Source organism: Lucilia cuprina, chromosome 6, assembly GCF_022045245.1.
Source record: "Lucilia cuprina isolate Lc7/37 chromosome 6, ASM2204524v1, whole genome shotgun sequence".
In the NCBI taxonomy this organism is placed as follows: Eukaryota; Metazoa; Arthropoda; class Insecta; order Diptera; family Calliphoridae; genus Lucilia; species Lucilia cuprina.
The window spans coordinates 23059417-23073304 of NC_060954.1; the positions used below are offsets into that span (position 1 = coordinate 23059417).

The 13888-nt window shown below is 29.7% G+C and overlaps 2 protein-coding genes across 2 annotated transcripts in view; one reads left to right on the top strand and one right to left on the bottom strand.

Annotated features, from left to right (window-relative positions):
• The window catches only part of LOC111687165 (muscarinic acetylcholine receptor DM1), a 158256-nt gene that overhangs the window by 16177 nt on the left and 128191 nt on the right, over window positions 1–13888 (top strand). The gene's annotated exons all lie outside the window — the stretch shown is intronic.
• Window positions 2996–3896, bottom strand: LOC124420690. The gene is made up of 2 exons (XM_046954439.1): window positions 3680–3896; window positions 2996–3620 (listed from the first exon to the last, which is right to left on the bottom strand). The coding sequence occupies exons 1-2, from the start codon at window positions 3811–3813 to the stop codon at window positions 3269–3271; spliced, it is 486 nt and encodes a 161-aa protein (XP_046810395.1). The 5' UTR covers window positions 3814–3896; the 3' UTR covers window positions 2996–3268.

The following is a 13888-nucleotide window of genomic DNA, read 5'->3' on the forward strand; positions in this document are numbered from 1 at the left end:
ACTAATAGAAATATATGGAAAAAACATACTTTATTTAGTAGTCCCCATAGAAATAATGATTCCCAACATGTTCCTATGTACTGTAAGTAACGGACCCTGTTGTTTTCAAAAAAATAAGCATGATCCATTCCCACATTAGATTAAACTACTTAACGAATCATGTACTTCATAATTTTTTCAAGAAAATTCAAATATTTGTTGTTTAATATTTTTTTCATCTGATGAAAAAAGTTCAAAATAATTTCAAACTTTACTGATAAATATCACAAACGATGAATTCGTTTTTCCTTTTTGATTTAAATCTAAAATAAAAAATGTATTTTCAATACAAAAATATCTTGATGGATAATTATTATTATATTTTTTTAAACAGAAATGTTTGTTTTTTAATAACAAAAAATACGAAAAAAATTGTTTAAAAGTATAAAAATACCGTCCTTGTAACTAACTAACTGACTAACTAACTATCTATCTAACTAACTACCTAACAAACAAACTATCTTACTAACTAATGTAAGAGTCACACAAGTTTATTTTAATACTAAACATCCGGCTCCTTTGACTAGATGTAGTTTACCAAAGTATATAAACAGGTCCATTTTCATGATTAGGTGTCCTCCTACTTGCATAGATTGGTGAGACTGGGATGTTGTGGTGACTTTGACAGATGTGGCATCCATACACCATATAACTGATGCTAATGATTGGGTTGTTTGAATGCCATAACTCTAAGTATGAATATTACAACAATTTTAGTGTATGTAAATAACTAATTTGTAAATAAAACCACAATTTTTGTAATTGGGCTGGTGATGACTCCATTTTATGTCTTGATTTCAAATACTCTACAGTTCTGGTCAGGTCCAAGGTATTTTTGATGATTCAGACTATTTGCTATTCGTTGGGCGACAAGTTGTTTTTAATGACAACCAGATCGTTGACTTTAACAGTTGACAGCTGTGAATTGCTTTTGAACAAGGCTTTCAATTTGAATATCCAATATTCTGTGCGTATAACTCGAGCCATTAGTTGATTTTCTCCATAAAGAGTAAATTTGTGTATAAATTCAACTAAAAGTCGAAATAGCTTTGAGTTATGAGGCAGCAATATTGGGTAGTGTTCATTATAGGTCAATGCTGCTGATTGAGCGAGTCGACTATTGGCTCTGATAATACCATTGCGATCCATGGTTTAAGGTCAAAGGACTGCTGCTTGGGGAGATTTTCTGTTTGAGTCTCAAATGCTTGTGCTCTCCTCCATATGATAAGTAATCGAGTTGATCGATTTTTGATGAATTCTATTTCTTTTCGTGTGATTTCTGCTGAAGATATGGTATTTCTTCAGAATCGTATGACATTCGCGAGTACTCGATAAGCGCGTGATAGGTCTGAGAAGCGATCTAATGAGTCTTCACGTCATCACTGAAGCCGTAAATTTCCACATTGCAATTCGGGTTAAATTATTGTGGGGCAATTTTTTATGAATTTTTTCACTTTAAACAAGTCAAAGGTTTTATTATGTCATCCCAATCGACTTTGTCTAACAAAATCTGTTGCATGATTAGTTTTGCGTCCACCATTATATCTAAAACTGTTTTAAGTTCCTTTCTTGATTTGATGGCGTCGATTATTGTGTGTCCACCTGCTAAAACGTCATCCACGTATATGTCTTGTTAAGGATTTTTGACGCGAGTGAGTGAGTTCATTTTACATCTTCAGTTGAAGTAGGGTTGTAATGGTCAGAAACGGGGCGCAGTTGACTCCAAATGTCACTGTCAGGAGTTCGTAATCCTCAATGTGATCGCTTGCTGTTAAATGAAATAATATCTTTTAATATTTGGTTTGAGTTGGTCAATGAGTATCTGTCGATACATTTTTGAGATGTCTGCTTTGTACACAAAACGGAAGAATCTCCACTTCAGTATCAGAAGCGCTAAGTCCTGTTGTAGTACGGGTCCTGGATGCAAAATGTCGTTGAAAACTACTCTAAGTTTCGTTGTCAGTCGTTCAGGTTTTATTACTGCAGGATGTGGCAGGTAATAAACTTTCCTCATATGTCCCAACTCGAGGTACTCAACAATTACTTAGTCGTATTTTGAGTTCGGGTTTCTGGCTAAGCATGCGCTTCATTCTTAAGAACTAAGCCATTGTTTCGCGAAGTTCCAATTTCTTCGTAGTTTTAGGGTAACTATATTCCTTCCTGTGTCGTTTCTACGTATTGTTTCTATGACTTCTAATTTAAACTGTGAGTCTACCTTAGAGCAAAGATTGAATAAACAAGCTTTGGTTGAGGTCTCTGAAACTGTTTGATTTAAGGCTTTTACATGAACTAAATTTCGTTTGGTGGGTAAAGGATAGTAGGGTCAAGGAAGTGATATTTGAGATTAAAACGTTTGATGCAGATGTGGAATGTATGTTGGGGTTTTGTGCTGCAGATGTAACATGAATTTGTTACTCTTACAATGTGAATTCTATCATTAACACTTTTTTAAGAACTTGGGGCAAGGCCACAAATGGTGTGTATCCTTAAAATTTTGACATTTAATTATTTTTCTGTGCCCTATATGTGGTTAACGATTTTCTATTTTTCGATCCGGTTTCATTTTGGGTCGTGTTTATTTTAAAAGTGTGAACTCGTTTTGGCTTTTACAGCAACAGTAATTAAAAACAAGTCAGATTTCTATATTCGGCTGTTCCGAATCTTATATACCCTTTACCAAGTATGTTTTAAAAAACAGTTTTTATTTATTTTGTATCTCTGCACACATGTCACATATAACATACACACAAAGAAATATAAACTGTAGCAAAAAAAATATTAACCGTTGTACTGTACTACCACCGTCAGACTGTATTACAACCCTCAAACAAATATGAGCTGTATTACCAACATAATACTGATTTATCTTCTTATTGTTGTTTTTATGCTTTTATTTATAATTTGTTGAGAAAATCTTCAGAGGTAGTCTCAGATTTTTACCCATATCTCAGTTATTTATGGACCGAATATGCTGACTTTCAATAGGAAACTTCTCGTCGGAAAATTATATTATAGAAATTACAAACTTATATATTTACAGCGACAAAAAAATCTAAGAACGAACCCACACACTAAAGAGTTTGTGTATCTTTTTATTGTATTTGATTTTTTCAAAATTTTTTTAAATTTGGGTCTCTTGTTGTTTTTTGTTGATTGGGTCTATCTTGTTCTTTGGGTCTCTTTTTGTCAACCACTGCACTTTTGTTGTAGACAAAAACAGTTTATGCCATTAGAAATTTTTTGCTATTTTTGATTTTTTGAAAATTTTACTATTACTATTAGCTATCGCAATCCTTTTTTCCTCTGTTGTTGGTACTTTAATCCAAATGGGACAGAGATGGGTTTCAAAAATATTAATGACTTCCGCAAGCACTTTACAGAAAGTTGACTGGGCTATTGAGACGTCAGAATCTTTTCCTACGCCAGTCTGATACTCTCCTTCGGCGAAAAAGCGCAAACTCGCACTTAATTTTATAATGGGTGCAATTCTAAATTGCTTTTTTGATGGTTGTGAGTGTCTTGTCAAGATTTCTAGTAAATACCGAAATGCCGGTTTATTCACTCTGTAATACTTCTGAAATCTGTTGCAAATTAAACAATAAGGTTGAAAAAGTTTTATTTTATTTAAGTACATACTTACAATGATTGAGGTAACTCAAGAGGATTAGATTCATCCCGCAGCCGTCTTCTAGCAATCCTTTGACTAGTTCGATGTTCTTCCTCTACAACAACATCAATTTCCTTTACAAGCACTCGCATAATTATGCTATTCATTTTTTACAATTTAATTTCACTCTTATTATTTATTTCAATTGTTTAAAAATAATCTTATCTTATCAGCTGATTCAGAAAACAATGATGCCACTTTATTATGTTTTTACTCCCGCGGAATTTATAATTGGGGAATTTTTTTCTCGAGAAAAATGTTTTCCGTGAGAACGAAATTCCTTGGGAATATTTGTAATTGGACTGACTATTTTTTTTTTTTTGTTTCACTGCTTTTTGATGTTTAATTTACAATGTTTTGTTTATTGTATTTTGTTTATGTATTTTACAACATTTGTTTTCTTTGTTTTTGTTCTTTAATTTTAAATTAATTTCCGAGCGCAATGTTACAAAACAATAAGCCGTGCTTCAACTGCAGAACCAATTTATATAAAATGTACATGAAAATTATTGGGGATGATTAATTCTTACTGAAAAAGTACTTTTTAACACTCTGTAAAAATACAAGTGTTTAATGCAATAAGGCCAATTTAGTTGAAGTGAATTTATTCTTTGCAAGATATTATGGGTATTAAAAAATTTAATGGCAATTCTAAATAAAATTTAAAAATATTACAATTTAATTGTTTATCTTTTGTCCATTATTTCATATTAGTTATATCTCTTAAATTTCTAAATTTAATTAGTTTTTCGAAACGGATCTGGCTTTACTTTATTGTCTGCACCCCCATTTCGAACCGTTTGTATCAATTTGAAAAAGTTCAATATTACGTGATTTTTAATTTTTAAATCCTGATCTGCATTACAATTAAATTAGGGATACTGATATCACGTAATACGAAATTATGCCACATATCATAACTCAAGCTTATCACATAATGTTAACATTTTAACAAAAAAATCATTATATCAAAACCATGCAATTTTTGCATGAAATTTTCAGTTATTTATATACGGTTTTTGATAATTTTAAACAGGAAACTTCTCGAATGCATATCTGACAGATTTGGATTTTCAGAAAAATTATTAAAAAACACACGGATGGACAGGATTACAAGTATATATATTTTATAGGGTCGGAAAATTATATCGTGGAATTGTAGAAAAATTGTGGAAAGTAAATCAATGTATTTTGATATTATGTGATAAATGCTGCTATTTGGTAAATATTTTACATATTATTGTTAAAGAATAATAATGTACATAGATTAAGTATTTTAAAAAAGATATTAAACTGAAAAATTCGTTGAAAATGGAAATGTTATTAAAAATCCCCCAGGCCATTAACAAGTCTCAGATCACTTAATCAGGAAATGTGGAAAAAAATTAACTTATTTTGGAAAATATTGTAATTATTTTTTTTTTGTTACATAAAATATATCTGGAATATAAGTTTTTGTCTTTAAAAGATATCGTGAACCTGTTCTTAGCTATGAAAAAAATTTTTTTGCTTACACGGCATTTTGAAACTCCATTTTCAGTTTTTTTTTAAATCATTAAAATTTGTAATATTTTACAAAATACCTGCGATTTGAATTCTGGGAATTTTGCGAACGACTAATTTGGAAATTATCTTTGAAACATATAGAAATATTATTTATTAGTTGGCCATATTTACTAAAATTACAAGAATTTATAGCATATGGTCCGATATTTAAAATAACAAAAAAAAATTAAATTAACCCTTAAAATCACTTGAGTGCAGTATATTCCCAAAAATTAATAATAAAACAATTTTAATAATTTTAAAAAATAAAGAGTGATTTTTTGTTGTTATTTTAAATGTCGGACATTATATTATAAATTCCTGTAATTTAAGAAAATAAAGCAAACAAATAAATACTATTTCGACATGTATAAATGAGAAATTCCAAATATTACTAAATTTGACATTCTCAAATATTACAAAAAACTAGTTTTTCGCGATCTTATCTCAATCTCAATATCTGGAAATGGGAATCATTTTGTGGGGCTAAGACGAACAAGATTCCTACATTTTTTCTCCCCATATAAGATCCGGTTAGTCTGATGTACATCAAATCGAAAGAAATACACCGAGGCCTCTACCGGGTATGTTGTACGCATCGAACTCGCCACCTAAGTTCTACCAGACTAGAACACTACCCTCCAGTGTTGCCAGGACTTTCAGAAATAAAAAGCTAAATCTGAAATTAAAAAAGGGCATAAATGGCTAAATGACTTTAAAAATAAGGCTAAGGCTTAAAATCTGTATTAAAACTGGTAAAAAGAATAATAGTCGTACATTCCCGACTATAAACCAATGACTTTCGAAAGGCCTAGAATAACACTAGATCCAAAAAGAAGAAATTTCGCTGAATTAATAGTATCTATTAAATGTATTTTCCCCAACATTATTATTACACCAAAAGCAAAACAAAATGAACAACAACAACGCTAAACGAAATAAAAAAAAATACGCAGGCATCAAAACCAACAGACATCTAACTAAACATACATAACGAAAAACACAAAAAAAAAACAAACAAAATAAACAACAAAACAAAAAAAAAAAACAAAAATATATACCTTTCAATAAAACAAACCTACATCCAAATATATAAGAGAATTCACAAAACAAAAACACACAGCTAAATAAAGCCATATACATACATCTACACACTCGTGTACATCGTTTTTTTCTAATATACAGTTTGTTGTTGCTTATTTAACAAAGCATGAACAAATATGACATTTTTTGATAAAATTTTTAGAGTTGTCTCGGATTTTTGCTCATATCTCCATTATTTACCGACCGATTTTGCTGATTTTAAATAGCGATCTTTTCGAAAGCATGCCTAACAGAATTATTGAAGATTCAGATTTCACCGATATCTGGGGTCCTCTAAAACTGATTTCAACAGACAGACGGACATGGCTGAATCGACTCCGCTATCTATAAGGATCCAGAATATATATACGTTATAGGGTCAAAATTATATTATAGAAATTACAAAAGGAATGACAAACTTATATATACCCTTCTCACGAAAGTGAAGGGTATAAAAATAATACCTGGACATTTTTTAATATATGTAACAAATTTAAGAGTTAACCTTATGGATGAAAATAATAGTTCTATGTAAATTTTCTCAAAGATGTTGAGTTTTCCTAATTAATTTGTCACTTAAAAACATTAGGTAGGCATGTTATATATCAATGGAAGGTAATTTTGTAAAATTAGAAAATGTTTTTTATTCATTTTTTGCGAAGATACAAATTTTTCAAATTGCACTAAAAATTTTATTTATGAATATTTTTTGATGAAATTTTACAATTAGGTAGATTTTTTTTACTCAAAATCCAAAATTAAAGAAAAATTTCGAATTTTCTTATTAGAAATCCCGAATCCCAAACAAGTTTTAAAAAATCCAAAAAATGGATTTTGTTTTTTAATTGAATTTTCCATAAAAGATAGTTTTTTTGAATGGACCTGGTCCCATCGGTATTTTTTCATTTATCGTATTTTATATAAAGTCGGCTTTCCAAAAGTATAAATTCTATATACATCTTCTTAGAAACTTTAAAAAGAAAAGTTATCCAAAAAATGGCAAAACGCCTTTTTTAATTTTTTAAATTAAAATGCCTATAACTTTGGACTCAGTCATGATTTTTACATAATTCTTTCACTGCTTGATATATAAACTTGTTGTTAAGCGAATAATAAAGAAATGGCGAAAATCGGGAATATTTGGACCGGCTATTATCAAAAAACTAAAGTTAGAACGGTAAAAATTTTAAAATTTTAATTTTCAAATGCGAATATCTCCTAAACTATAAGAGATAATTTACTGCTATGACGACATTTTTTATAGTGCTCGATGAGGAGATTCTATATACGAAATTTTTTTTAAATCGGAACTCAAATGAAGAAATAGGATCGTTTTAAAAATTTAACATAGCTGAGGTGTCCTAATTTGAGGACCCCCCGCCGGGCCCCTGGTTGGCCTATAAGGTCCAAATTCAAAACCTAAACTCGACAACACCTTTGTGCATACCAAATTTCATTAAAATCGGATTAACCGTTTAGAAGTTACCGAATTATTTCCCTCTTTTTTTTCCTATACCACTGTGCGTGGCTCATAATAAAATTATATATTTTATTGTATATACAATGCTATAGTCTAAAATAATTAACAAAATAATTTTTAAAAATTGTCCAAATATTTTGTTCAACACTAAATGTATGTTCTGTCGTACTTAATGCTAAAATATGAAAAAGATGAAATTAAAGGACACAGGTTTAAATGGACATATTTTTGAATGTAATTGAGATATTGGCTTAAAATTTTTTGTAAAGGGTCGAGAATTTCCATATCTAACTAAAAAAAGATATTAAGGGATAAATATGGACTAAATTGTTGTAGCTATATGCGACCCTATTAAAATTTTGATATAAATCATAGTTTTAGAAATTTAACAAATATATAATATATGACAAAATCTTTATTTATGAACAAAACTCAATGAAATCTTCAACGCTTGTTAAATTTGTCATTTCAAATAAGAAAATGCAAAAAAAATTGAAAAGGTCAAAGGGCAAAAATAGGAATGAAAATCCTAAAAATGGGATTTTTTACATTTTTGCCCATAGGGTCCACATTTCTTTCAGGGCTGGGAAAATACTTTTGGAGTAAAAAGAAAACATATTGAGATTTCCAAAACTGCTTTCAGTTTTCTGATCCCAGCTTTGGGATTTTAGAACATGTCGCCCAAAGTTGAAGTTTTGATAAAAAATAGGTCATATCCGGAAGGACGCAGTGGAAAAATTTTCAAAAAGTAGGACAAGTTTGCGTAAAGATACCTTTTAGAAAACTATAAAATTGTTATATGTTCTTAAAGAAAATTTTATTTTATTAAGACACATTTTGGGCAAAAAAACGGCAAAAATCTAAAATTTTTGGAATTTTTAAATTAAAAAAGTATATTTTTGGATCTGTAAATGATACTGTATATTTTTGTATATTATTGGAAATTTTGTTGTCTAACTAACAAGAAAAAAGTCCATTTGGTCCAAAATTACGCCCGGTATTCAAAAAAAGGCGGACCAAGGTATGGTAAATTTTGTATCACTAAATTTTTAAATGCCTATAACTCGGATATTATAAGAGATAAGTATTATGCCCAAGCATGTTTTTTCAAGATCTCGTCGAGCGCTTTCAGAAAATTTGGGTGAAAAACAAAAAAATGGCACGAGTTTAAAAACTTTACATGTCGTAGGTACCCTACTTTGAGCCGCCACAGCTCCGTCGCTGGGGCATCTGCGGGGTTCATCTTCAAAACTTAAACTCAAATACTCCTTGGCTACGCTCACGCCAAATTTTATCCCGAGCAGATCAGCCGTTTAGAAATGTCAGGTTTATTTCCAAAAAATTTCCATTCTGCCCCACTGTGGGGCCTAGTTTCCTAAGGGGAGGAAACTGAATTCGACCAATACTTTGCCTTTAGCAATGAGTAGACGAATAGAACGATTCTTTCTGAAACTAAGAGGTTTTCCCATGTGATTAAAAATAGGAGTACTTATTTCGAACTTTTTATTATAGAGTAGTACTTTTTTGAATTTTTTGAGTTCGAGTGAAAACGCAACATATGGGTGGAAGACCAGTTATATGAGTTCTTTATGTTAAGTTGTGTTAAGTTTTCACTGTATCTTTCTTATACATTTTTTTAATATTTTCGAATGTGTTGATTTATTTATTAAATATTAAGCACATATCAACAAATATTAGGAAAAATATTAAAGAAGTATTAAAAACGTTTTTTTACTTTGCTTTTTAAATCGGAAATTTAATTTAATTAATTTAATTTAATTAATTTAATTTAATTAATGACATAAAAAATTATTTTGCAATAAAAATTAAAAAAAAAATACAAAATTATCAAAATGAAGAATACCTTAAAATAACAGTAAACATATTTTTTAAGTAAGAGTCTTCTTTTCTCTAAAAGTTCAAACGTTTCCAATGTTTTGTCAGTACCACAATAATAAAAAATAGTTATTTGGTTTTCTTTTTTCTGAATTTAATTAATTATATTCTTGGTTTTTTTTGTTATTTTTGGTAAATAAATGTATATAAATAAAAATTAATAATATTTATTAATAAAATATCAATAATAATTTAAGAATTCCAATCAATTCTGTATTATTTGAAAACGTTTTCATTGTTTTGCCTACAACTGTATATATATGTTTGTATTTTTACTGCAGTGGAAAACAAAATGTAATAAATAACAAATAAATATATATGGTGAAGGGTGTATAAGATTCGGCACAGCCGAATATAGAACTGTTACTTGTTTTTAATACATTCGAAGGTATCTCCGGCTCGATGAAGAGTTTTTAACTTTCAACTCTGATTTAAACTGTTTAGTTATGACAAAAGGTGTTATTATTTTAAGACCATTATATAACCTTAGTATTTTATGACAGTGCGACTTGATAGCACGCCATGTGAATACCCCAAATGTAGTTTGAAAACTGCAAAAGTTATTTGCATGAATTGAAAAAATACAATATATACTAATTAGTGCTCTCTGGTTTATAGTCGTACATTCCCGACTATAAACCAATGACTTTCGAAAGGCCTAGAATAACACTAGATCCAAAAAGAAGAAATTTCGCTGAATTAATAGTATCTATTAAATGTATACATGAAAAATTTTTCCACATTTATCACATTCTATGCTATTCTCTTTTTCTTCTTTAACTTCTAATTTGCACTGTCCACAAATTATTATAGTATTTTTTATGCTTCTACGGCTTGTACTAGGCATACTTCTATATATTTGAAAACTTCGCAAATTGTTTATTATGCTTTTAATTCTTTGTTATATTATTTTTATTTAAATAAACGAAAATAAGGGAAGATCTTCTAGAATGTATTTTAACCAACTTCTACTCACTAGAGTATATACAATAAAAAAATATAATTTTATTATGAGCCACGCACAACAACACCTAAATCACCCCACAAACCACCTTTCCCGCCCACCTTTCCCGCCCACATAATACAATTAATTCTTACAACCTACTTATAAGTTAATTCCTAACACTACTTATTTTCTATAAATTAATCTGTCATATCGGTATACATATCCAGAAGGTAATATAAGTCCTTTAAATCTTCCTCGTTTTAAGATGATAGAGTTTCATAACAAATCCATCTTTTTCGCATAGTTGAAAGAACAAGATCAGAAGATAGAAGTAAACTATTAAAAATATCTTCATTCTGTGATTGCCTGGAGCATTTTCTTGAGCTGAAAAGTTGAACATGCTTAAAATCTCGATTCCTCGCTTCCTGGGCTTCTTCTGTTAACTCTCCAAGTGGAAGAATATTCGATTCAATTATTATTTGACCATGACACAATACTTTGTGTACTGTTGGTGTTAGTTCCCTCCATGGATACAGAGATACAAGTAATTTAGAAATTTCAGATGTATATTCCCCAAATCGATTTCCATTAATTTTATGTTTACTATTCAGTGCCATTAAAATAGTGTTAACTCTTCGAAGCAACTCCTTGTCGATTCCAGTTATTTTTGAAGTAATTTCAAAATCAATTCATTATTTTCTTCATTATTTTTTGTTGATTTAGTAAGATTCTCTGGCACACTTCTATATTTGAGGTCGTATGCTATGTGTAAAAAGTAATCCAAAAATCGTATTCTGGCATGAAGTGGTGAAATTCCGAAAGACAGGACTTCTTCATAAATACTTCTGCTTTTGTTTATATTTGAGAATTGCGACTTTTTCTTTCATATTGAGCATATCCAGAAGGAAGAAGTTTCTGTTATGGCATTGCTGACCTTTCCATCAATCATTGTTAAGCTTAGCTGATATGATACGTTAATAGAGAATTTCTTTTATATTTATGCAAAAAGGCTCCAGTGCATTTATTTCATCTTTTAAATATTCCACTAAATCTTTTGTTGTTTTCTTTGACTCCTTTATATATTCAAATCCAATGGGTCTACAAAAATTTTTTGAACCCGGAGTTGTATTGATATATCTTCAAATGATGCTTGACGATGATGGATTAAGGGAATATGAACGAATTCGTAATGGCACTAATGATGACATAAATACACTTTTGTAGTCTGCTAATGTCCGACTTCCACAAGCTTGTTTGTATTCTGGAAGTGCTGATAAACCGTCACATCCCCACTTACACATTAGGACAACATCACAGTTATGAATTTTCCTTAGTTGGTCTTCTGAAAAGTCTGACACAATTCTTGATGCTGTGTTTTCGAGCAAAGATGCTATATCAATACAAGCTTCCACATCATTAACAGCAATAGGTGATGGTAGGATAGTTTGTTTTTTTTTTCCTGGATCGCTTTGTATGATGGTAATATATTGTGTCCTTTTTCATGCAGAGCTTTCCTTAATATTTGGTACTTATTTCGACTGAGACCCAGTTCCAACATAAGCGCTATTGCTTCCTCTTCAGTAAAATTTGATTGTGATGTTGGAGTTGATATACTTTCCACAATTCGCTTAAGTCGTTTTGGTGATGCATTATTAAGAATAGTTGCAATATGTACGGCATCCATAGGTTGGTTTTCCTTTTTCAGCATTCCGTTAAATGTATCAGCAATTTCCTCATTTGAGATTGAAAAAGGTTTTTGTGTGACCCTCTTTTTTTTTTGACCTTGAACATAAGTCTTCGTATGACTTGCAATGCGCTCCTGCTGATGTGTTGTAAGATGAGATTTCCGTAGTAGTTTCCATCCAACTACAAAATTTTAATCGAAATTTCTTTTGATTTCCATCCACAGACTTACTTTTTACATCAAAAAGTTTTAAAAAGTTTTTGTCTACTTTTCTACTATATGTAGTTTTTATATAATTTGAAATGTCTTCAATTCTTTCTGGCCCTTTTGAAGATACACTCCATAAAACGGAACACAACTCTTCGTACTTTAATGTAATCTTCATTGTAGATTTATTAAATATGGTACTTAAAATCTGAGAAGTTTACTTATATACCAATTCTTGTCATTTCCGATACAGGTATTCCAAAGTAAAAAATTACGAACTGTCTACCTATTTACATTTAGCACTATATTACTATAACCTGTAATTCAGTCATTGATATTTCTTATTAGTGAATGAATCGAAATTATCATTACCTTTATATTTTTACCTACATGATCATAAACGAAACAGAACGAAATGATCTGTCGAAAAAATTTAGGTAAAAAATAGTTATAAATTTCTGAAAATTTAAGCTTAATAGGACCTCTCAATTATAAGGATAAGCAAACAAATAGAAAAAAGGTAAATATAAGATTTAAACATGTTCTGTCATATTTAATACTAAAATATGAAAAATATGAAATTAAAGGATACAGGTTTAAATGAACATATTTTTGAATGTAATTGAGATATTGGCTTGAAATTTTTTGAATTTCCATATTTAACTAAAAAAAGATATTAAGGGATAAATATGGACTAAATTGTTGTAGCTATCTGCGACCCTATTAAAATTTTGATATAAATCATAGTTTTAGAAATTTAACAAATATGTAATATATGACAAAATATTTATGAACAAAACTCAATGAAATCTTCAACGCTTGTTAAATTTGTCATTTCAAATAAGAAAATGCAAAAAAAAAATTGAAAAGGTCAAAGGGCATCCCGCAATTCCCAAAAATAGGAATGATAATCCCAAAAATGGGATTTTTTTACATTTTTGTCCATAGGGTCCACATTTCTTTCAGTTTTGATAAAAAATAGGTCATATTCGGAAGGACGCAGTGGCAACATTTTCAAAAAATAGGACAAGTTTTTGCGTAAAGATACCTTCTAGAAAACTATAAAATTGTTATATATTCTCAAAGAAGGTTTTATTTTATTAATAAAAGAGTTATAACACATTTTGGGCAAAAAAACGGCAAAAATCCTAAATTTTTTGAATTTTTAAATTAAAAAACGTATATTTTTGGATCTGTAAATGATATTGATCTGAAATTTTTTGTATATTATTGGAAATTTTGAGTCCATTTGGTCCAAAATTACGCCCGGTATTCAAAAAAAAGGCGGACCAAGGTATGTTAAATTTTGTATCACTAAATTTTTAAATGCCTATAACTCGT

What these genes read in the sequence shown, in the direction of transcription:
- LOC124420690 (XM_046954439.1), bottom strand. Translation starts at nt 3,813, where the DNA reads ATGAATAGCATAATTATGCGAGTGCTTGTAAAGGAAATTGATGTTGTT. An exon ending in CTTGAGTTACCTCAATCATT is followed by an intron (nt 3,621 to 3,679) that starts GTAAGTATGTAC and finishes AATTTGCAACAG; the next exon opens with ATTTCAGAAGTATTACAGAG.